Genomic DNA, 25,077 nt, shown 5'->3' on the forward strand with positions numbered 1-25,077 from the left:
GGCAGATGGGTGAGTGGATGCTGGCTCAGGAAATCTGGGGTGCCACTGCCCCCCAACAAACGTGATCACTTTTGAGCTTCGCTGAACCTTGATGTTTTCTACTTAAAGTGTAGGAAGTGCATCTCCTTTGTTTGGTCTGGAAAGATCTTTCTTTAAAAATCAGCACTAGGTCCTGGCAGCCTTGTCCTGCTAGGCACGTCATCGTGGTTCTGCTCTCTGCCCCCACGGCCTGCAGGAGTCTGCCCAGCTTCACTAGGTGGGATTCACAAACACTAGGTTCTCCTGAAGAGAGACCTCCTTCTGACCCTGGTGGGTCTCTGAGTCACATAACCACGCACTGATCAGCATTTCTACAGATTCCGTTTCCCTCATGTTCAATTCACATACGCACAAGGCATGTGGGTTGTTTACAGAATCCATTTCTCAAAGATTGAAAACACTTTATGACATTTTCACATTGGCATTAAATTCCAGTTAACTCTGCACAGAGGGCAAATATCTATCATTCGATCTTTCCTTAAAAAAAAAAAAAAAAAAAAACCTCAAGTTCTAAGCCTGCTCTAGGTAAACATTTGCTTTCTTCTCTGCTTCTTGCTTGTCCAGGTCCTCACGACATGATCTCCTTAACTGCTGTGCTGAGCTCTAAAGCAGAAGGCTGTTTTGAAACTCAGGTCCTCCACCACTTCCTCTGCTCCAGGAACGTATTAATGTGGAGGTCTAGATCAGATACCCATAGTTCAAGAACAAAACCCAACGTTTTTCTCTAACATTTTAAAGAAATTGTGCCTCTCAGCCTCTCTCCTCTGCAGTCCTAATACCAAAGTATTATGACGGCCTGAATGAAATCGTTTGCAATTTCGATAGTGAAGGGCATTCTAATCCAAGCTAGTGTCTAACAGAATGAGATTTCATGCGCCATCTAAGACTAGCCCACCAGAACCCAAGTCCACAGCACACCCCAGGGTGTCAGATAGCTGCTGCAGGAGCCAAGCCATGTCACCAAGGCCACCCCGAAGGACACACGGAGCCTTAGCCCTAGTCGTCCAGAATGGTGGACACTGTGGTATTGTTCAGCTCACTGCTCACGGAAGCCGAGGTCAGCTGGATGCTCTTATCTACGGTGGGGACTCTCCCTCCCACGATCTCATCCGTGTTCCTCTCTGGCCTCAGCAGAATAATGAAGCACTTGGGAGCAAAGATACAACCCAACAAGCCATAGCTGGATGCCAAAATTGCAAATATTTCCACAGCCACTTTGAATTTGCCTTTGGTGCTCAAGTAAGCAGGGACAAAAGAGATCCAGACAATGAAGAAGACCAGCATCCCAAAGGTGATGCACTTCCCTTCGTAATAATTATCTGGCAACTGACGAGCCACAAAGGTCGTGAGAAAGCAGAGCAAGGCCAGGAAAATGTCAATCCCAAACATGGAGCACAAAAATTCCACAGAGCCTTCGTTGCATTCCAGAATAATCTTTACATTTTGAGATTCCATGTTCTTGTACACCTTTGGGGGTTCCAGGACCAAGTAGGCTATGCATATGCCAGTCTCCACCAGAACAGAGAGCAACACCATGATTTTTGGACAAATGGGGTGCATGGAGATGAGTCGGGTTTTGGATTTGGAGATTCTGTAGGCAAGAAACAGAGAGACGGTCTTCCCAAGAATGCAGGACAGGCACAGGGAGAAGCCCAGGGCCAGGGTGACCTGGCGGGCCATGCAGGACCAGTCATAGGGCTTGCCAATGAAGAGCATGGAGGACAACGCCGTGGTGGCCAGGGAAGCCTGCGTGAGGAAGCTCAGCCCCCGGCCGTTGGCCTGGACCAGGGGCGTGCGCCTGTGCACCCCATACACAACCATGACCGCCAGGGCCACCAGGGCCCCGAAGACGGAGAGGACGACAAGGGTGAGGCCCAGGGCGTCGTCGTAGGCCAGGAACTCCACGTCCTTGAGCACGCACTTGCTCCTCTGTGCGTTGGACCAGTAGTCCTCGCCACACTGCTCACACTCCCGCTGACCTGCGGAGCGAAGCACAGAGTGGACTGCGGGAAGCCAGGGCCCCTCCCCGTGAGAGCCCCAGCAGCCACAGGCCTGCGGCAAGGACACGCTGTGATCCCTTCTGGGGGCCCTACACGCAGAGACCACAGGCGGGAGCTACTTTTAATCTTGAAAATGTAGTCTCCCTTCTCAGCGTCAACCGCGCAGCTAGTCTTTCCAGGTACCATGTGCCTTTCTTTTTTCTCCAAGTGTCTACTGAGAAAGGAGATATGTATCCTTATAAACCCAAGAACAACCCTCAAAGAGGAAAATGGAGAAAAGCGAAGCTACTGAGGTGAGACAATCAGGGGGACCAACCGTGACCAGGGCCCGGTTAGTTAAAATACGCGTGTGTCAGTGCTCATTGGAGACCACCCCGTGCGCTGGGACTGTGTCCTGGCCCCTTCAGCTTCTCCCTCCTGGCCCTCCAGATGAGGCTGTGAGGACCAGGCAGAGAAGGACTGAGGGCGAAGGGGAACACTCGCAGAGACCTAAGGCGTGGCTGAGCTGAGAGGGGGCGTTCTTCCCAACAGAGGTGGGGCGCTCTGAGTGAGCTTATGGTGGGTTTTGAAATGAGTATCTGTGATAGTCTCTGAAGACGCAGGTAGAGACTGGGATTCCCTTTGGATGGCTTCTGGCTGTGGGTTGGACTTCTCCGGAGGCAGCTCTACGCAGATGGGGCCAAATGAGGTCCAGGGAGCTGCTTAGCCCGCACTGTGTTTGTTTTCCATTTGGGGAAAATTTGACATTTTTAAATTCTCTTTTAAATGAATCACTGTATCGGGTCATTTGGCAAAAGACCAGCACGACGCGTGCTGTCGTTAACAGAAGATAGAAATAAAAATAAGCCTAGTGGGACATCAGAGGACTAAGCCCACCGAGAACAGCTAACACTCTGCTTGTGAAGAGCAGCAGTTCTGTGGACGAAGGGAGGGGTTCTCCCAGGGATGATGAGTGTCCACCCTGGAAGCACCAGGGCCCTAGACCTACTGCCCAGTTCACTTTGGGGGTGGACTTCCAGATAGATGGCATGATTCCAAATTACAGAAAATTACGTAAAGATAGAACTGTAAGTCACATTTTTTCCCAATTATGAACACAACTATTGTTTAGTCTGAGAAACAAATCAGTTTAAAGATTTCCCATGAATTTAATGATTAATGATTAATCATTAAAACATGATTAATATTGCACGTCTCACGCATTTTATGTTTTGAATTTTCCTTATTATTATTATTATTATTTTCAGTGCTGGGTATTGAACCCAGGGCCTTGTGCTTGCAAGGCAAGCACTCTACCAACTGAACTACATCCCCAGCCCTGAATTTTCCTTATTAACTTCTTGGTCATCCTTCTTTCCTCCACAGTAGTGGCTTTAGCACTGAAGCCCAGTATGTGGTCTCGTTTTGTTTCATTCTGCACAGAACCGCCAACACTGATGGATTTTAATGATTTCTGTTATAAATTATTCACGTTTACTTACAAAGGCTTCCAAGGACCTCTTTGCCAACACAGTTCACTTAACGCTTTGTGATATCAATGAGAAAGTGACCGTGGCTACCTGCTTCCTCTGACACGTGTCCATCGGCACAAGGGATGCAGTCAAAGCAGCATATGGGCTCCCCCTGGCGAATCCCTTTCCGCGTCCCGGGAGCACACACGTCAGTACACACGGAATGGGGAAGCTAGCAAAGACAAACAGACATGACAGCCACCTCACCACCGGTGAGGCCCAGAAAGCTCCCCGGTGGATCTCCATGGAAGCTCTGTGGTATCCTTGGAAACCCAGGATGCTGGATGATGGTAACAGAGAGAGAGCAACAATATAGATACAGTCTAGAGAGAACTTTTGCTGAAGGACTGTCTCGTGGTTGCCTCTGGAAAGGCAAAGCTAATTCTAAAGCTCCTTCTAATCTTGGGGATCAGGCAAAGCTCCCTCCCTATGGTTCTGGGAGGCACAGTTCGACAAGCGTGCTGCTATTTGAGGGAGAACTGTGACTCCAAGAACCGTCTTGAAAACCTGAAAAATATTGGTTTTCAGTAAGATCATCCCAACATCACCTTAAAGTCAAAGATACATTGCGAACAGTCAGTAGAAAAGAAAAGAAAAGAATGGATCTGCTGGAAAAACTGGGGAGGTCAAAAGAAAGGTAGGCAAGGCAAGTGCTGGGATATTTTCTAGCTAAATGGTGCTGCGGTTTGGAGGCGAGGTGTTCCCCTAAGCTCATGTGGAGACAATGCGAGAAGGTGCAGAGGTGAAGTGATTGGGTTATGGCAGCTTTAACCTGATCAATGCATCTATCTCCTGAGAGGGAGATGGTACCTGGAGGCAGGTGGGGTATGGCTGAAGGAGGTGATCCATTGGGGGCCTGGCTTTGGGGTATATATTTTGTATTTGGTGAGTAGAGACCTCTGTCTCTCTCTCTCCCCCTCTCTCTCTCTCTCTCTCTCTCTCTCTCTCTCTCTCTCTCTCTCTCTCTCTCTCTCTCTCTCTCTCTCTCTCTTTGCTTCCTGACCATCATGTCTTGAGCCTCTTCCCTCCAGGACATTCTTCCACCATGATGTTCTGCCTCACCTTGAGCCCTGAGGAATGGAGCTGGCCTTCTAGGGACTGAGACCTCTGAAACTGTGAGCCCTCAAATAAACTCTAATTGTTCTTGTCAGGTCTTTTGGTCACAGCAGCAAAAAAAGCTGACTAAATCAATAGATTTAAAGATTTCAGTAGTGAAATCAGGCCTCCTTTATATTCTATGAGGATGTACACTTTGAAATCCAGAATCAATGCAATATGTGTGAATTAGTTTATATCTTAGCCTATTATAAAAGGGAGATAAAATATTCTCTCCATTAAGCAAAGATTCATTTTCAAAAGTGGACAATCATATTCATATTTATTTCATAAACACGAATTGTTATACATTGAGTCTTTCAAAGTAAATCTCAATTAGATAACAGAAAACAACAGAAATCTCTGGGCTAGGTTAAGGTATATAACATTACAGAAGTGTGTATCCACAATAGATAGGCTTCCTGTAAATTTTAGATAGATAGTAGATCAGTAGAAAGGCAGGTGATAGATATAAGATGATTTTTTCAAAGCACTTTGAGGAATAGCTATTCCAGCAGGGAGGGACACCAGGCATTCTCAAATCCTGAAAGATAAACAATGAAACCACCCCAGAATGTGACGGACTCCTTTCTCAGTCCAGCCTATGGAAAGAGCTTCCCATGTGCCTCTCTTTAAAAATCTTTGGGGACAATGAGACGGTGCCTATTTTCTCCATTCCTCACTACCACTTCCATTCTCTACTATGATCGAGCCGTCTCCAGCCCACTCACCTCACAGAAATTCCCCTTGCCGTGTCTAATGATTGCTATTTACCCTGAAGAATTAAAGTCACCTTACTACAGTGATACATGCATACCCAAGACTCACAAGAGCCACACTGTGGGACCAGCCTAGGTCACCCAGTAGTAGATATTAAATTAGATTATCAGAAGCTCAATAGTTCTACTTTCCCTGGACTAATATTTCATTAATGGTCAAAAAGTCCACAGTCTGTAAGTAACAGAGTTTCTTCTTAACCTCTGGTAAATGACAGGGTTTCTGTTTAATGGTCTCCAATACTTCCTAGGCTTTATCTTCACATTGCCTGCCAGAGTCCAGTCCCCAGCTCATCAAGCACTTCTCCTGTGAGATGTTCAGGGCTGCAGCTCTGCACATCCAGTCCCACTGTTGCAATGGAATGGGAATTTGAAGAAAAACAAATGCCAATTTTTAAAAAGTTATTCCAAAAAATTAAAAAGCAGGGAATATTCCAAACTCATTCTATAAGGCCAACATTACCCTGATAAAAATCTAGCAAGGACACAACAAAAAAAGAAAGTTATAGGCCAATATCCTTGATAAACATGCCTGCAGAAAGCCTCGACAAAATACAAACAAACTGGATCCAACAGCATGTTGTCCAGTGGGATTCACCCTAGGGATGCAAGGACGCCTCGACATATGCAAATCAGTGAAAACGACAGGCACATCAACCGCAGGAGGACAAAACCCTGATGATCATCTCCATAGATGCAGGAAGGACCTTGGATAAAATCCAGCACCCCTTCATGATAAAAACTGAGCACATAAGGTGTAGGAGGAATGTACCTTACCAGAGCAAAGGCCACATATAATAATAAGCTAACAGTTACTAGCCTACTGAGCAGGGAAGAACTGAAAGCTATCTAAGACCTGGAACATTACAAGGATGCCCACTTCCACCTCTTCTGCTGAACACAGTACTGGAAGTTCTAGCCACAGCAATCAGGTAAGAAAAGGAAATACAGGGTATTAGAATTAGAAAAGAAGATACCAGATTGTCACTTTTTACAGACGACAGGTCTTATGTATAGATAAACCCAAAGATTCCACCAAGAACTATTAGAATTAACAAACGAATTGAGCAAAGTAAAAGGACACAAATCAACATACAGAAATCAGTCACAGTGCTTACGCCAATAGTCAATGATCGGAAATAGAAATCAAGAAGGCAATCCATTTACAATAGCTGCTAAAAAAGTAAAGTGCCTGAAAATAAATTTAACCAAAAGATGACAGGTCTTTACAAAGAAATCTAGGAAACATTGATGAAAGAAATTTAAGAAGAATGAAAAATGAAAAGATTGTGGATTGGAAAAATCGACATTGTTAGAATGCCCATACTATCCAAAGCGACCTAAAATACAAATGACATTCTCCACAAAACTAGAAAAAAACAGTCATACAGAGCCAAAAAAAAAAAAAAAATTGGTAAATCAATCTTAAGCAAAAAGAACAAAGCAGCTTTATACTACAATTTCAAAATCTACTAAAAAAACTATAGGAATCAAAACAGCATGGTATTGTCATAAAAACAGACATGTAGACCAGAATGCAGAACCTGGAAGCAAACCCAGGATCTACAGTCAACTGATTTTCAAAAAAGATGCTCAGAGCACACATTGGAGAGAGGGAAGTCTTCTCAATAAACAGTACTGGGAGAATTAATATCCACATGCAGAAAAATAGAAGCAGATCCTTATCTCTCACCAGCTACAAAAACCAACTCAAAATGGATTAAAGACTTAAAATGTAAGACACTTAAGAAACTACCAGAAGGAAACATAAGAAAATGCTTCAAGACATTGGAAGGGGTAATTTTTTGGACAAGAGCTGAAAAGCACAGGAAACAAAAACCAAAATAGACAAATAAACCTACACCGTATTTAAAGTTTTTGCAGAAGGAGGGAAACAACTGAGTAAAGAGACAACCTATAGAATGGGAGAAAATATTTGCAATGAAGAGGTAATAAACAAAATATAAAAGGTGCTCCAAAAGCTTCATAGCAAAAACCAAATAACCCAATTTAAAAATGGCAACAGGCCTAAATAGGTATTTCTTCAAAAGAAGGCATACAAATAGCCAAGCCATATGTGAAAAAATGTTCGAAATCACTAGTCATCAGGAAAATGCAAATCAAAACCACAATGAGTTATCACCTCACTCCAGTAAGAATGGCTATTATAAAAGGACAAGAGACAGTGCTAGTGAACATGTGGAGGAAAAGGTACCTTTGCCTGCTGTCAATGAGAAGGCACATTAGTGCAGTCATTATGGAAAACAATACTGACGGCCCTCAAAAAACTAACAGAGAACTACCATGTGATCCATCAATTTTACTACTAGGGGTATATATACAAAGGAAATGAAGTCAGTGTGTTGAAGAGACATCTTCACCCCCATGCATCCTGCAGTGCACAATAGCCAAGAAATAGAAACAACCTAAGTGTCCATAATCTGCATGAATAATGAAAATGTGGTACATATGCACAATGGAATACTAATCAGCCAATTAAAAGAATGGATTCCTGTCATTTGTGAAGATCATGATGTTAAGTGCAATAAGCCAGGCACAGAAAGAAAAGTATCACATGCTTTTATAGGTGGAAGCTAAAATGTTGACCAATAGAAACTGAAATAGTGGTGATTTTCAGAGACCAGGGAGAAATGGTGAAAAGTTAGTCAATGGGGATTAAGTTATAGTCAGGATCAAGAAGTTCTGTTTTACTTCTGTATAATAGGGTGACTACAGACAGCAATCATATTTTGTTGCAGTGATAAATACCCGAGAAAAACAACTTAGCGAAGGAAAGATTTATTTTGCCTCACAGTTTCAGAGGTTCTGGTTCATGGTCAGTTGACACCATTGCTTTAGACCTGAGGTGAGGCAAACATCATTGCACAAGAGCATGGTGGAGGGAAGCTGCTCAGTTCATGGCAGCTGGAAAGCAGAGACTGAGACAAAATGGAGCCAGGGACAAGATAAAGTAACCCCAGGCATGCTTCTGTGACCTACTTTCTCCAACCATGCTCCACCTGCCTACAATTTCCACCTCCTCCCAGTAGTCCATTCAAATTATTAATCCATCAAATTCATCCACTGATACAATCAGAGCTCTCATAAACCCAACCATACCCCAAAAATACCACTTCTGGATGTGGCTGCACTGAGGACCAAGCCTTCAACACATGAGATTTTGGGGGACCTTCCAGTTTCAAACTATAACAAAGGGGTTCAAGAAAGAACATATTTTAATGGGATTTAATAAGAATCATTGAATAAAGGCAATAAAAAAAGAATAAAAATGAGATAAATAAAAAGGCAGAACTGGTGAGTGAGAAAGTATACAAAATCAAAGATAAAGAAGACTAAACATAAGTACAACTGGAGTCCTCGAAGAAGAAAACCAAAATAATAAAACTAATATTTAAAATGCAATCCAAGAAAATTTTCCAATAGATAAAAGCTCTGAATCTATATAGAGACATTAATTTTACACTTGGTAAAATTAATTTAGAATTTGAAAATGACTGCTTGTTTTTAATTGCAGAGTGTCTAAACCAATATAGAAATGCAATTCTCTATGTAACTAAAATAGAAAGTCAGAGCAACAAACCTGTGATGATTCGGTATTCCAAAATATTGTCGAATTCTTTTTGAAAATAAGTTCAAACTTATTTTCTTTAAATATATACTCTCCAACCTTCACGAAGGCAATCTCTCCATTACCATCTAATTGCCAATTTAGAATGTCATAAAGTCCCATCACGTCTCCATTCTTATCCATTTGCACTGTCTTCCCATCATGGGTGGTAAACCGAACTGCCTTCACATAGAACATCAGCTGGGGGCAGGGATAATAGGGAAAAAGAAATTGTAAAAATTTAATTGTCTGGAAAGCAATTTTGAACTCCCATCTCACTCACAGAATGATATCTTTTCCTCTTCCTCTATGTCCTCACCGTCTAACCCAACCAATTCCAGCCACATGTAGCAATTCCAACCTGAGGGTAGGTGGCCAAATTGAGATGGGTTGTAAGCACAGAATGCACACTAGATGATAAGACTAAGTTTTCAAGAAGAAAGTGAGCTATCATTCATAATTTCACATTATAATTTCAATACTATATTATCATAATTATGATAGCATGTTATCATATTACTTTGGACATATTGGGCTACATGAATTATTAAATTCAATTTTATCTTTGTTTTTATTTTTTTTAATTTGATCACTAGAAAATTTCAGTTACCTGTGTAATTAAAACTGCATTTTTTTAAATGACACTGGTTTATTCTAAGGCATAGTGATGTCAATAGTTCCTAATGCCGCCACTCAAGGGAAGGGAGAGTATTGACTTCCTGTCCACATTTTTGCACTTACATATACCAGCCCAATCCTCCTCCATCTCCATCGCTCCTTGCCCGAGGTATGGGGTGCTAGAGATACAAGATCACAAAGCCGTATTCTACTGGGTTTCTTCCACGTCCAGTGTGGGTGAGGGAAAGGGTTTCTGTCAGAGGGATGAACTGGCTGTAGATTTATCACTAAGAAACTTATTTAATGGAATAAGCACAGGAGACAATTATCTTTTTGAATCAGAGGGGGCATGACGGACTGAGCCATGCTAAGATCTGGGTCTCACAAAGATGGGGGAGCCCACCTTCCCTTTATTTATAGTCATACAGGTAAAAGAGGAGCCAGGAGGAGCTGCTTCTATGATGAACAGGTTGGGGTGGAGGTAAGGAAGCCATTTGCTCTAGTGGGTCATCCCAGCAGGACCAGCATATTCCAGGCGGTGAGCCACTGTTCACAGAAGCCACATAGTTCAGGCAATCTGGAACAATCTCTTAATGATTGCCAGTTCCTAGAAGCCAATTTCTGTGTCTGACAGCTCACCAAGTCTGGTTTTAATTGCTGGTCATGAATGGTTCCCCACACTATTCCCTGCCCTGCAGAACTCACGACCTAGCGGTAAGGCTGGACCACAGCACTCAAGGTGGTCTGCCTGGCTTCGGTGGGAAGAGGTGTGGAAGGGCGGGGATGAGGGAGTGGTTAAGAATTGTCTTAGGAGAAACAGAAAATTTTCACTTCCACCCAAGCTGGATTTTAAAAGATGAATAGGAATCTGCCTGGCAAATACTTGGGATGAGGCGACTCTAAGCCAAAGCAATAGCATGTCTCTCATCCTTAAGTCCCGCAGGGCTCCAGGGACGAGGGTGTACAGAGGAGCCAGGGCCAAGGGCAGTGCAGAGGGTGGGATACATTCTGCCCCCACAGAGGGATCCACAGGGATCAACAGGGACCCTCAGGGAAACCATTCCTGTCTCAGTCCTGCCTCTCCCAGCCAGCCCCAGCCAGCCCCAGCCAGCCCCAGCCAGCCCCAGCCAGGGAAGGCATGTCTTCTCCCGAACCGAGGTAACCAGTCTGCACTGACAGACATCTGGTCTTGGTGAACTCCACCAGGGCTCCTCTGGCCCCACCAGAGGGCTGAGCCCAGTCTCAGCCCCCATACCAGGAAGGCCCCATGACTAGGCCTGGCTGCCAGCATTTGGCCATCTGGAGTCACCTGATGGAAGAGCTTAACCTCAGACAAGGCACACACTAAGCAAGCACTGGTCCTGTTTACAGGGAAAGGCCGAAGGTGCCCACTGCCTCTGTCACTGGCAGCATTTCCTCAGCAGGCACCCAAGGCCAGCCTCGCAGCCACCACCCACCATAGGACCCGCCAGGGCACCTGCCCAGGTATCTCCCCTCTCTTGTTGGCCCCTGCAATCCAGATGAAAGCCACACGGAGTTCGCAGCAGGCCATTCTGAGGAGCCACTGGGGAGGGGCCCCGTGCTCCTTCTTTCCTCATCTTCCCAAGAGCCAGAAAGGAAATGCTCAAAGGCGCTTTCCCTTCCGCTTCCCTCTGCCGGTCGCCCTTAGACAGTAGGACACAGCTCCCTGCCACCACTCCGGGAAAGGAAAACGTCCAAGAAAACCACAAGATGAAAACCGCTTTCCACCTATATATGTTCAGACCTCGTCTTCTTACGGGGCAAGCCAAGGACACTGAGTACAGAGTGCATGATTTTGGGGTTTAAACGAATATAAAATTTGATCTTGATGCATCTAGGAGCTTTCTTAAATGTCTGTATTAACTCTCTCCTGCAGACCTGGGGAATGGATCAAGGGACACCAACCTGGTAACAGACTCACCCACTGCCCGACCCCTGTGGAGACAGAGGGGCGCCCCTGAAGAAGATACGCGGAATCCCCGTGGATGTGCGTCCTGGCAACACCACTGGCAGCTGTCCCTGCACGCGACCTTCAACGTCAGGCAGGCAGGCGCGAGCCGCACCCAAGACAGCAGCCGCAGGAGCAGCTCCTGGCAGGCAGGCCTCGCCTCCCACCCCGCGGAGACCACATCTCCAGTTGCCCTGAGGCTGGACGTGGCCATCTGACAAAGTCTGCCCCAGGGATACAGAGGGTTGCGGAGGGGGGGGGGGGGGGTTTCCAGGGAGGACCCTCGATGGCGGAGCCCGCGGGTCTGCTGCTTCTCCTTCCCGCTGGCTGGAGCATGGACATCAGGGTAGATCAGGAGGTGAAGCCCTGCGCTGTGGCTGGAGCAAGGCCCCAGAGGAAAGCGGGTCCTGAGCCGCTCTCAGACCTGGAACGCTTACCTTGGAATCACATTCACAGGAAGGAGAAAACCTACCTCGTTTAAGGCACTGTTCGGGGAGGGCGTGCTTCAATCTTCACTAAACTAATGATAACTATGCTAACAGGTGGGAACTTTAAAGGGCACATTTAGGACGCAAGCGGGCCGTTCTTTTAGTTGAGGCTGCAAAATCACATCTACTAAGTAAATCAAGAGTCAGAGAGCGCGAAGCATATAATCGTCCAGCTACATCATGAAGTGAAGCCACAACCTACCTGCCAAGGATCAAAGTCAGGTAGATAGGCGCAGGTGTTCCCCGGAACAAATGGCCCCTGCCCCTCCTCGCATCTGCTCAGGTGGTCCAGGGCATAGGCCAGAACGTAGACAGCCTGTTTGACGTTGTTGGTGATCCTCAGCTGAGACACATCCAGGTAGGTGTTTCTGAGGTCCTCCAGCTTCTCCTCTCCGGTGCAGAGTGTGTGGGACATGGCGTGCGCTCTGTCCTCTCTGCCGGTCATGTTCACCCTGTGGTCGACGTTGTACGGAACGCTACTGTTGGGCCAGGTGCAGTTAAAAGCAGTCTGCCAGAACTCGATGGTCAGGACGTCTCGTGGATCCCTGCTGGGGTGCACATCGGAAAGAAACTCTTTCAGTCCCGGTATATCAGTTCTCGGTACTGCAAATCCAATGCTCCCACCAAAATATGGGAAGTATTCAGGTTTGGCAAGGAGGGCCGAGGTAATCCAGGCTTCACTTGCTATCCACGTGCGGTCAGTTATGTTGTGATGAACCATTTCCAGCGCGAAGGGCTCGAGGTCAAAGTCAGACGCGTAGAGCACGACGACTCTGGCCGTGGAGCTCTTTACGGCCTCCACTGCTCTCTGCATTTTTTCATTGGAGTAGACTTTGGGGATGGTTTCAGAGAAGGCCACACAGAGGTTGGCGCTCTCCATTTGTTCCTTGAAAGTTTTTACTCCATATTTTCCGTAATCATCATCGGCAGCTATGGTGCCCACCCAGACCCAACCAAAGTGCTGGATAAGTTTCACCATGGCTACCGACTGGAACTTATCGCTGGCGACTGTGCGAACGTAAGACGGGAACTGGAATTTGTCACTAAGGATGGAGCAGGTAGAGGCGTAGCCCACCTGCAATTGAAAATATCCACGCAGCGATTAGAAAACGTAGCCAGAGCTTCGCTCACACGGTTTCAGGATCTACTGATGGAGAGGCTGGGATCTCGGCCACTCTTCTCCCTGGGTCCTCACATCCCTCCTCTCCCTACTCAGGGCAGGGACTGCTTCCTCCCTACCGACCCTTCTCCTACCCCACCCCATGGCACTGGAGGGGACAATTTTTAAGATGATGACATTCAACGACTGCTCTCACAGGTGGGGTCACAGCACTAAAAGGGAGGTCACCTGCCCTTTTATGCTCCCCTGAGACAGGCTCCCCCTGAGTCAGGTCAGCTGGGCTCCTTGTCCCATCTGACATCTCACTCACACACAGGGAGGAAGTAGGCTCAATCCATTCTGCAGGCCCCGCTCACCCCAACCTCCCTGTATTTTCCTTCTTCATATCTTCTTCTCGTTCCCTGTCCCCCTCTACTGAGATGTCTGAGTATGTGTTCCTAAGACTCACGTGAGAATAGTGCTGAGAAGTGCCACCTCAGCCTCAGCTGAGGCCACCTCTGCACCCTCATCATGTATGCACACGGACTTCCTTCCTCCTCTGGCCCATGATCCTCAGTGGGCCCTCGGGAATGTCGGTCAGGTGGCCAGGTGTTCCTGACCACGTGCATTTTGGCAGTCCCTGACCCTCTACCTCCCTGACTCTGCCACTAAGAGCAGAGGTCACGCTCTCCCTTATCCTACCTCATGTGAGAAACATCACACCAGTAGGGTTGTCTGCTTTCCACCTCAGACCCCCATGCTACGGACCCCCAGACCGCTGCTGCCTTTGCTTACCCCACCCTGTCCTATTCCTATTCCGTGGCTGAAGTCTACCTTTATCCTTAGAGTCACGCAGAAGCCATATGTAGAAAAGAACCTCATTTAAGAAGCAAAGGCACCTGGGATCTGTCTGTGTGAGGGGGTAGACTTAGGATTGAGTAGCTGAACCTTCTGTGCCTTGGTTCCCCCATGAGTGAAATTCAGGTGATGAAAATCTAGATTTTGAGTTGTTCGATTTAGTGAGTGAGGCCCAGTGCAGTGGCTCACGCCTGTGATCACAGCGGCTTGGGGGTGCTGAGGCAAGAGGATCGAGAGTTCAAAGCCAGTCTCAGCAACTTAGCAAGACCCTGTCTCAAAATAAAATATAAAAAGGGCTGAGGATGTGGCTCAGTGGTTAAGCGCCCCTGGGTTCAATCCCCAATACAAAAAAAATTGGTGAACGAAATAACCAATGTGAAAGTGGCTGTAGCATAGGCTTCTTTTCACTTTTCTAGATTTACTCTAGGACATTAAGGGAGAAATTCCTCCTGGAGACCTCTGGCCTGCGTTGGCCCACAACTGGTGGTGGTAGACAAGGAGCTCCTGGCAGCCGAGATTCTTCTGCGCTGAGCTGCAAGAGGCCCTCACCCGAGGACTGCACAGAGCCACCCAGCCCTTCCTCTCTGCTCCTTAGTATTTTCCTGTCCCCCTGCACTTGTATTTTAGGCTACATAAGAAATATTGTGCACATTATTATTTTTACAATTTTCTCCAATTCTCCCATTACTTCAGGGACACAAATATGCTTAACCAGCATTCACATGAATAAGTCCTGCTATTGATACTGTAATGAGCCATCCTTAGAAAAAATTATAGAGCTTTGTGTGCATTTTCTTAGTAGTCCATTCTTCCTTCCTAATATCATCTATTCTTACGTTGAAAGATGTCACTCTCTCTGAATTTAAAATAATCTGTAAAGTCAGCGTGCCAAAACTCTATGCCTCTTGTGAAATTCCCAGGCCCATTTCAGTACATCCGTGTATGAACGAATAGGGTCCTGAATAATAAGCATCAATAGAGACAAAAATCAAAATAAGTATCTTACAGCATCCAACAATCAGCCAGCCAGTATTAATTGCTCAACTATGGAATTCTACCGAGCGTTGTACCTAGAAGGATGTCACATCACCTCTCAGCCATCCATCCGCACTCACTAGCTAATGTAGTAATTAGGGCCAGCAGCGGATCTGCAGCTTGGCTCATCTGCCCCCGGGCACCTTGTACTTGGCTGCAATTTCCACACACAGTTTCTACTTTTTTCAAATACCCAGCACAATATTCTGAGGTACCTGAGGTAAGAAATACAACCCTAGTATTCTTGAAGCAGCAATGGATAAGGACGATCCCCCTGATCCAACGATTCCTGCCAGATACGCCCCAGTGCTGTTCCTGATGTTGGGCTTGTTCTCTTCCTGCCCGGTGAGGAGCACCATCGCCGACTCCATCGCCTTGGAGATGGTGGAACAGGTGTCAAAGATCTGGTAGCCCAGGGTGATGTTGGGCAAGATATCCTTCCTCTGGTTGATCTCCTTGATCGTATGGATCATGGTTTTCATCCAGCGGAATCCCCGAAAGTTGAACCTGGAAAGGAAATCGCTTTTGTAAGGCAGGAGTGGGGATCTTTGGAGGGAAAAGTGCTTTTACTAGAATGGGTGATATCGGTGTTTTGCCAAAAAGTCAGCAAGATCTCCATTGCCAGAGCCTCAGTTTTTCACAGATGGTTATAAACTTGAAAGATTCAAGTGCAAATCACATTCACTATTGACTGTTTAGGCTGAGAAGCGACTCTAGGGGTGTTTTCTTGCCCTACAATATGCTATAAGTTTTTCAAACTGCTAATTATCTTTATTCATAAAGGCATTCTTCAATTCACAATTCTCTTCACCAAACCAGGTCCCCATAACCCCTCGATTTGGGTTTTTCCCACTCATTGGCGGCCCCTGGTGTCATGATTCTGTTTTCAATCCTCTTCACCTTGTTTTATTTCCTGTCGAACATTAATCAACATTATAAAAAGTAGGTAAATACATGAAGGTACTTGTGATGGGAGTACATAAAACTGCATTAAAGTAGATATTACTGTATAACAAACACTGTGCAATTTCTAAAATTACAAAATTCATAAAATTATTTATTATAAATTATATAATACATTGCATAATTATAATATGTAATATAGTATGTGCTGTTATAGTATTATATAAATACAATTTTTAAAAAAATTATATATTATAAATTATAATATATAAATTATATATTATATATTATAATATATAAATTATATATTATTATAAATTTTTATAAAAATTATATATTATATACTAATATAAACATTTTGTGTCCTGCTTTTCTGTACTCCTATCATATAGTTTTCCTGCCAAGACTTGATTCCTGATGTTAAGTGATGTTTAATTGACTATATCTCTTCTTGCTATACTCACAACCACAAACAAGACATACTCCTTCCATTCCCAGACATTAAATAGGGAATATTTCTTTTACAGTTCATTACCTATTTTTCTTCAATTGCTTCTCTATTAAAAAAAAAAAATACATTCTATTCCCCTCTTGCTTTCTTCTGAGTTCGAACCAAACTTCAACCTATTTGAAAGCAAGTCCCCAATGACTTTTTCTCTTCATATCTTCTGTAGCTGTAGTACTTAACCCTCTGTCCCCTGCTCAAAAAATAGTTTTGAATTAAACATCTGATAGCAAATTGCCCTATTGGCTGATTGGAACGTTCCTCTTTATTTGGGTTTTGCTTTGTTTCCTTTTTCATCTAGCATGCAGTTATTGGCGCTAGACTCTGTACTGGGCGGTGAACAGAATAGACAAAGCACTCATTAGGTAAAGAAACAGAAAAGCCAAGCACAGCACAAAATGGTCAGCCTAGGGACGATGTGGGGGTGACACCCTGCCCTGGAGGGGCCCCCAGCCATGCTGGGCTCCAGGGGCCACCTGTGGACAGGGGATGGACCTGCAGGCAGAAGGGACAGCACCCCTGAGGGCACTGGGACCAGAGGACGTGCAACACTGAGGGATGGGAGGAGGAGGCGGGAGAGGCAGAGAGAGAACAGGGAAGGAAGCCGGAGTGCCCAAGGGACTGGAGCACAGAGGCCTCATCATCCCAGGGATTACTTTCCACATTTACCTGGGCCGCTAAATAAATTTCTGAAATAAATATAGCCATATCTTCTTTAATGCAATGCTACGCTTCATGAGCTAGAAAAACATTCACCTGTCTTGAACCAGTCAGTGCACCCCTGAGAAGGTGTCTGAAGATGCAACTCTTCCCAAAGGAAAATGCTGTCTCCCCAGCTGACCGACACGGAACTGTTGACAACACTGGAAACTGGGGCCACCTGCACGCGGGGTAGCCTGAACATTTCCCACTATCGAAAGCTTGGGTTCGGCTGGGGGTGCGGCTCAGTGGTAGAGCACTTGCCTGGCACAAGTGAGGCCCTAGGTTCAATCCCCAGCCACAAAACAAACAAATAAACCAGAAACCTCTAGTTAGGGAACTTACACAGCAGGCTGAATATAGTGTTAAGCTAAACTGGCAGATGAAGTTGTTTCTGTAATTAAAACTCCACATGAAGTATATGAACATTTGGATAAGGACTCACGGGGTTTTTTAAAATGAGCCCAGAATAATTGCTGCAAGCGTTGGATTTGAGATCTTTTCTTTTTCTTCATTGATATCCATTATGATATTCACAGTATTAATATACAATTTATACCCTTATTTCAAAAAAAACACTCTGAATGACTCTCGGAGGTAATCTTCCTCTCCCCCGTCCTTAGCTGATGGCCAACCCAAACTCATTCCAAAATGGGATTTCTCCAAACCCCAACATGACTTTCCAAATCAGTTACGGATAAAGGTTGACGCTGCCATGAGATTATCATGAGTCTGGGCCCAGCCCAGCCTCCCATGAGGCCTCTCCCACCACAGGAAAGCTTGCCCTGCACAGAGAAATACCAAGAAGCTTGGAGAACACTGGGCCCCCGTACTGACAGGCGGCACTGTGGCTGTTACTGGTGACAGTGAATTATCAGCTCTGTTTCTACAGCAATAACCACTCAGGCCCTGATGGCACTAAGGAAGCAAATCCCAGAATAACCGTGGTGGAGGAATGATCTCAAAACGGAAGGTACTTACTTCTCACCACTGTTTCAACCACAGTGGAGATGATTTTATATTTAAAAATATGGACACTGGTTTCTCCATCTAGGCTTGCTTGGAAAATAACCTTCCAAAGTTCCACTGAAGAATGCAGAATAAGTGAAGTGACTCCTTCCATGAAATATTAGTGTCCTACATATGACCAGCTCTTATTTTCTGTTGTTAAGGATAGAAGAAGTGAAAACGCGTGGGATAAATAATGAACCAACTCTATTAACATGTCCGTAAGCAAAAACCCTTCTCCTCTGTCCTCCCGTTGCGTCACTGCAGGAATGGAAAACAATTCAGTCTAGAAAGAGATAAGTAGGACTGATGGCAGTCCTTTCCTCCTGCCCACAACATGACTGTCCATGCCTCCCTCTGATGACATCTCAGATACCCAGCATGACAGATGACCAAGTAAGGGAGCTGTGGTCAGTGACGGCTGCAGGGTGTAAGAGGTTGCTAGCCTTCTTACGACACGCACTCGCCATCACCGCCACCTGCAGCATCATGGAAACACTTGTTCTACAAAGCAAGTGTCCCAAATAGAACTGCGTCTGTGCTGTGGTCACAACTCTTTAAAAATTATGATGCATCTGAAGATGTGCAAAAAAGAATACAGAAAGACAGAAGGAGCTGGCTGGCCATGGCAGCGGGGCAGTGGGCAGTCATGCCTTTCCTTTCCTAGGTGAAGCATGTGTGTGTTGGGGGGTGCATTCGTGTGTGAGACCCCTCTGAGCTTTCCTTGGGGTGGACTACTAGCCAGTTCAGATGATCAGGCACTGATCCCATTTCCTGACAGGACAAAGATGTGTAGGGGAAGAGCCTTCCAGCTCTTCCACGAGCTCGGGGCTCAGAAATAACTCAGTGTCCCACACGGCACATTTCCCCGATGAGAGTTGTAGTCTATCACAATCACCAGTAGAGCTGGACCTTGCATAACTTGGCCTCAGTGCGCCTCACACCTTCATGTGCACATGAATCAACGCAGGTCTTACCAAAACAGACTCACATCCAGCAGGCCTCGGATGCAGCGCCTGGTCACATTTCTAACAGGCTCCCGGGGACAGCCGATGCTGTCCACCCTATGTCCCACAGACCACCCTCTGGAAGCAGTGTTCCACGTCACACAAAACCCACCTATGTTGGGTCTGAGAACTCAGAAGCGGGAAAAGACCCTGTCTTCACTAAGCTTTTCCAGTTTCTAAGCAATCCCAGGATGTTTATGTGGGAGGAAAAGGCCAAGAAGGTGAAGGATCCGTCCTGAGTCAGAGTGTCAGAGTGAGAGTCCTGCCTGCAGACCGGACCCGCCCAAGGCCTCCCCTCCCCACCACCCGCAGCAGAGGTAGAAAGAGGGCTGAAAGAACAGCTCACCCTTCACACTTTGCAGATACTGGCTCCAGAATTGACTCGTTTGGTGGGATGATCCTGGAGTGGATGGGAAACAGTCCTCCAATAACAAGTGAATGATTCTGAGCATCTACATATCCGTTCAGATCAAACTTGCCCAGCAACCTGCAGGTCTCTTCCTCTTGCTCTTCTGTGCCTTCGGAGGCCCATTGAGCCCATAAAAACGCAAGCAGTCCTAGGACCACACACCGCTTTCTGCTGGCCATTTAAGGTGAGTCTGGGGAAAGCAGCTGGTGTTGAGTCCCGCAGGCTGTGGCAAGGCACCCTGCTGAGCAGCAGGGCTCCACCGTCAGGTCCCAGTGGGCTCGGCTTGCCGTGACCTGCTGCATAATTGTCAGGCCTCCATCAAGCACAACTCCTTACGATCACTTGCAATTTATGGATCTGGACTAGGAGCTGAGTGATCCTTTTGAGAAGAACCTCCTAAAAATCCCTTTTGTGCTGAGAAATAGTATAATGTGACACGATCGTGGGTTTGGCGTTTACGAGACTCGTGTATTTTGGAGAAATTGTCCCTTTCACGGTCATCAGCCTTATTGTCACTTCAGCTGGTCTTACCTCACTCACTTCCTGCCTGTGGCCCAGAGGGCAGCTTTTTCTGAGCCGTCAGCAGAGGAGTGGTCACCACCAGAGCTGACTCTGGTCCTCTGGGGAAGGGCGGTGCCTGGGCCCTCGGGGTGGCTAGCACAGGTCAGGTCATCGCCAACAACTGAGAGCTAGCGTGGCACGCTTGATGCTTGGTTTTCACAAACCTCATTCTTCCTCGAGGCTGGGGCCTGAATTCCCTGTGGGCGAGGGTCCCTGACATGCAGCTGCCCCTGGTACCCACCACTCTGCAGTCCTCGGGATGACAGTGCAGCTGACCAGGGCCACACGGGTGGCGTCCTCCAGTGAGGTAAGATTCACAGAAGAAAAGGCTGAAACGGGGAAAACAGCATCTGTGTGCCTACGCGGAGGGTTTTACTGATGCCCGACACCTCACCCTGCCCTCGACACCCCACATGACCAGTCCTGTTTGGGTCACTTCCCTAAGGAAGAAGCATGAGATCAAAAGGCTAGGACATGCTGCGTGTAGACCCCAAGCCCATGTCCTGCCTCAGACCCCGTAGAGAGAAAGCACAGACAAGCCCAGAGACTGGGCCTCCCTCCAGCCTCACAACCTGGCCCTCTCTGGTCTCTTGAAACTTCAGGCCCCTTATCACAAACGGGGTTCAAGACTAAGCTGCCTTCCCTCAGAGTCTACACCTCAGGAGCCAGCAACCTCTGAGTGAGCCTTTCCAAAGTCTGAAGAATAATGACAGCTTCATGAGATGCTGCCAGAGCCAGCGGCGGGTTGCTCTGCTACCTGTGGAGGTGGCACTGTTCCTAGGAAGTACTTGGAACCTCGTCACCTTTTCCACAGAACTCTGACTTCAAGAAGCCCCACCACAGCAACCACCAGAGCGGCTGCTGGTGCCAGCAGCCTGGAAGGCTGCTTCCCTGCGTTCACACCCAGGCCCTCGCTCTGACGGGGAGCTGTGTGTTTTCACCACTGTCCCCCCGCTGTGCCGGATACTTGCAACTCTCTGAGGACCCTGGCGAAGGCCAGGCTCCTTCCAGAAACAATAACACGCTCTGTCCAGGCTTGTCTTTGCCTTCCAGCAAAAGAGAACACCTGAGCCCACCAAGGTTCTAGAACCACTGATTACCTGAAAGGCTGCTGCAGAGCTTCCAGGGAAAGCTCAAACCTCTTGGCTTCACAAGCATCTGAAATCCTCAGTGACACTCACGCTGTGCCAGCAGGTGAAGGCATAGCCCTGTCCATGCCATCTCCTCGCTTCCCACCCAAGGCTGTCCCTCCACACGGGAGAGGAAGGAGCGCAGCTCGTCACGCATGTTTAACCTGCTGTTACTTAGGAAACAGATACTGGCTGCTTCATGTATGTCTCCAGCAGATGAAAAATCACTTCCTGTCACGTGAATCTGGGAACATTATGACCCTATGTTTTACCTGTTAAAAGGAAAAATAAAAAATTAAACCAGTATTGCTAAGTGTATTTTATTATGAGATTCAAGTTATCAATAAGAGAACTTAAGGTCCTTAAGAAGTGGCTTTGGATTCTCTAACACATCATCAGTCCTGACTGCTTGTTACAGAAGAACCGGGAGCGTCAAGTGGAGAACGTGCCCCCTAGAGCCAAGGGCAGGGCCGCTCAGACACCAGGCTGCACAGGCCAAGCTCTGAACAGCCACCTACAGTGGGAACCACACCCCCTCCCTCTCCTGCCCCTCTGTCCCCAGGGAAACAACTCTGCAGCCTGATTAAACCCCCTGCTTCAAAATCAGCTGACTCAAGAAGCACCAAACCCTGGCTCGCCCCTGCCACTGCAGGTGGGGACAGAGCCCTGCAGTAAGGGACTCACCAAAGCTGGTGAACTGCCGCCATCTGGGTCCCCAAGAGCATAAACCTAGGATTTCAATAGGATTTACGGGTGTGGGGGTGGGAAGGGCCAAATTTAACTCTTAACTGAAAAAGGTAACAGCCTGCTGCCTCCAATTCTAGTCCATCCTCACAGCGTGGAAAGCTGGTGATGTCAGCCCCAGGTCAGTTTTGGATTTTAATGTACAGCTTTATTGAGGTATAATTTACATACCATAAAAAGACTCATGTAAGGTGTAAATTCAGTATCGTTTAGTACATTTGTGGAGTTGTACAGCTATGCTCATGATCTAATTTCAGGATATTTCTATAATCTCAGAGAGGAACCCCGGCCAGGCCTGCCTCTCCTCCCTCCTCCCCTCATCTACCCACTTCCCCGGGGGACTCGCGGTTCTGGACCTGCACCCACCTGGGATCCTACCACAGCGCCACAGTGCCCGGAGCCGCACAGGGACAGCCCCGCACCTGAGAGCAGGACGGCAGGACAGGCACCAGTGACTCTGCTGCCCGAGGAAGAGCAGCTCCCGAGGGCAGTGGAGGCCCTGGGCAGCCCGCGGTGAGGGGTCCTCCTGGACCTTCCCCTGCCCCCAGTACCACCCCAGATCAAAGCCAGCCGGCCTGTGCCTGGGCTGCCCCCAGGGAACCCGCAGGGACCTCCGCGCCTCCCCAGGAGGGTGCTGAGCAGGAGGGAAGTGGGGACAGGGCTGCTGGAGGCTGGGTTGCTGAAGGCTGGCCTACTAGAGGCTGGGCTGCTGTGTCAGGAAAAGGCCAGAAAGAGAAGGGGCAGGGGAAAGGTGGGGGAGGGGGAGGCGAGGGAGGTGGAAGGTGGGGGACGGGAGGGGGGAGATGACGGAGGAGGCGACGAGGACCCGCTGGTCCCCTGGTGTTTTCGGTCTCTGGGCATTTAGCCTCTGTACCCCACTCGCTCTTTAAAGAATGGACGTGGAGGCCCGGGTGAGATCTGTCTGCCAGCTGTGCGGGGCCCTCTCTGTGGGTTAACCCGCAGGAATGTCTGCAGACAGCCCTGTCCGGGTGCTGCCAGCGGCCACCAGCCTGCTGGTCCAGCACGGCCGGGATGGGCGTGGGGTTCAGAGCAGGCTCCTAGTGCAGAGCACAAGCTGGTCGCTGTGGAGAGCGGGCTCCTCACCTCCAGTGTGTCTCAGGCAGCTCCTGGGAAATCATCGTTCTGTTAACTGGTACCACTTGGTAACTGGGGGGAAAAGCGTTGCAGCGGTCCTGTTGGCATTCTGAATGCTTCAAAGAATATATGACTTTTTGTTAATATTTTTTAAAATAAATTAAAAATAGAATCTTTCAACATGTGGTTTTGGAGCCTGACTTTGTACACATAGCATAATGGTTTGAAATTTATTCATGTTGTAGTGTATATTAGCACTTATTTTTAATAACTTTATTAAACTTTACGCCCCATAAACTTTACCCACATAAAATGCAGAATTTTGTGGGTTTTAATACACTTAAAGAGAGCAACCAACACCATGGACTAATCTTAGAACTTTTCCATCACCCCAAAGAAACCTGACCCGTTAGCAGTCACTCCCACTCAGCCTCACCACTACCCCCGGCCCTGGAGAACCACTAATCTACTTTCCTCTCACTGAAGACTTCACTCTGTGCATTTATAGATATGAACTCATACCATATGTCATGTCTCATTTAGCACAGTGTTTTCAAGGTTCATCCATGTTTTTAAGCTTATATCAATACTTTCTTCCTTTTTAAAAAATATTTTTAATTGTTAATGGGCCTTTTTTTTTTTAACTTATTTATATGCAGTGCTGAAAATCAACCCGGTGCCTCACACATGCTAGGCAAGTGCTTTACCACTGAGCCACAACACCGGCCTTTCTTTTTTTTTTTTACTGATTCCTTTCTCTGTCAAATAATATTCCACTGTATGGACATACCACTTTCTATTTATCCATCCATCAGCTGATGGGTATTTGGCTTGTTTGTACTCTTTGGCTATTACGAGTAATGCAGCTATCAACATTCTTGGTCAAGTCATAGTGTGGACTTACACTTTCAGTTTTCTCGAATATATACCCAGGAGCTAAACTGCTGGGTCAAATGGTAACTCTATGCTTAACATTCTTAAAAATTTTTGATGTGTACAGCTTTATGGGGTATATTATGGTAATTCAATATATTATACAAAGTGTATAGAGCAAAACAGGGTAATAAGGATTTCCAAATCTTCAGCCATTGATCATTTTTATGTGTGGGGAATTTCATTCTCTTCCTTGATAGTCGTTTTGCAATACGTCATAGATTGTTTTGCCAGTCATCACTCCACTGTGCTAAAGAGCGAGGATCCATTCCTCCGCTCTGTTTCTGGGCCTGTGAGTGAACTCTGCTCCCTGCACCGTCTCTTGGACCACTATTCCGAGTCCACACTTCTCCCACGTCGACTCACTGGTTTCCATGAGTGAGTGAGCATTCCTCCTTCTGTGTTCAGCTAGCTTCGCTGCACGTTTCACATCTTGAGAAATCGCCAGACTGCTTCCTGAAGTGTCTGCGCCCTTGTGTGCTCCCCAGAGCAATGTGAGCGTCCCGCTTCTCCATGTCTTCGCCACCTCTTGTTATGGCCATTCTTTACGACAGCCATTCTCAGACTGTAAAGAGGCTTCTCGTTGTGGTTTTCATTTGCATTTCCCTAACAGCTCAATGAAGCATCTGGAAGAAAGCCATACATTTTGTGGATGCTTTAAAATTTTACCACTCACCTTTAGGTTTATGACCTGCTCTGAGCTGCCTTTTGTATAGAAGGCCTTAGCCCTCATGTTTGTTTGTTTGTTTGTTTGTTTCATTTCAGGTATGGATCTGTTTGCTTATAAATAACCCACTGTCCCAGCACCATTTGTAGGAAGACTATTCCCACCCCACCGAGGTGCCACGCCACCCTTGGGAAAGTCCAGCAGGCCGCAGTGTAGGCCTGGCCGTCTCGGTTCTACCCCATTGTTCTGCTCCTCTCTCCTTATGCGCCTTCATTTCTGCAGTTTTGTAGTAAGCTGAAA

The 25,077-nt window shown here is 46.8% G+C and overlaps 1 protein-coding gene across 2 annotated transcripts; it reads right to left on the reverse strand.

The window, feature by feature from the left end:
* Positions 1-710: 710 nt before the first annotated feature.
* On the reverse strand, positions 711-20,174 carry LOC306670926 (vomeronasal type-2 receptor 1-like). Of its 2 annotated transcripts, XM_079155966.1 has the most exons (6): positions 19,585-20,174; positions 15,332-15,623; positions 12,327-13,199; positions 9,023-9,250; positions 3,599-3,722; positions 711-2,018 (listed from the first exon to the last, which is right to left on the reverse strand). In XM_079155966.1, the coding sequence occupies exons 1-6, from the start codon at positions 19,824-19,826 to the stop codon at positions 1,036-1,038; spliced, it is 2,742 nt and encodes a 913-aa protein (XP_079012092.1). In that variant the 5' UTR covers positions 19,827-20,174; the 3' UTR covers positions 711-1,035. The 2 variants fall into 2 exon arrangements, with proteins under 2 accessions (XP_079012092.1, XP_079012093.1); XM_079155967.1 differs by lacking the exon at positions 9,023-9,250.
* Positions 20,175-25,077: the final 4,903 nt, after the last annotated feature.

Source organism: Sciurus vulgaris (assembly GCF_902686455.1).
Source record: "Sciurus vulgaris genome assembly, chromosome: 10".
NCBI lineage: Eukaryota > Metazoa > Chordata > Mammalia > Rodentia > Sciuridae > Sciurus > Sciurus vulgaris.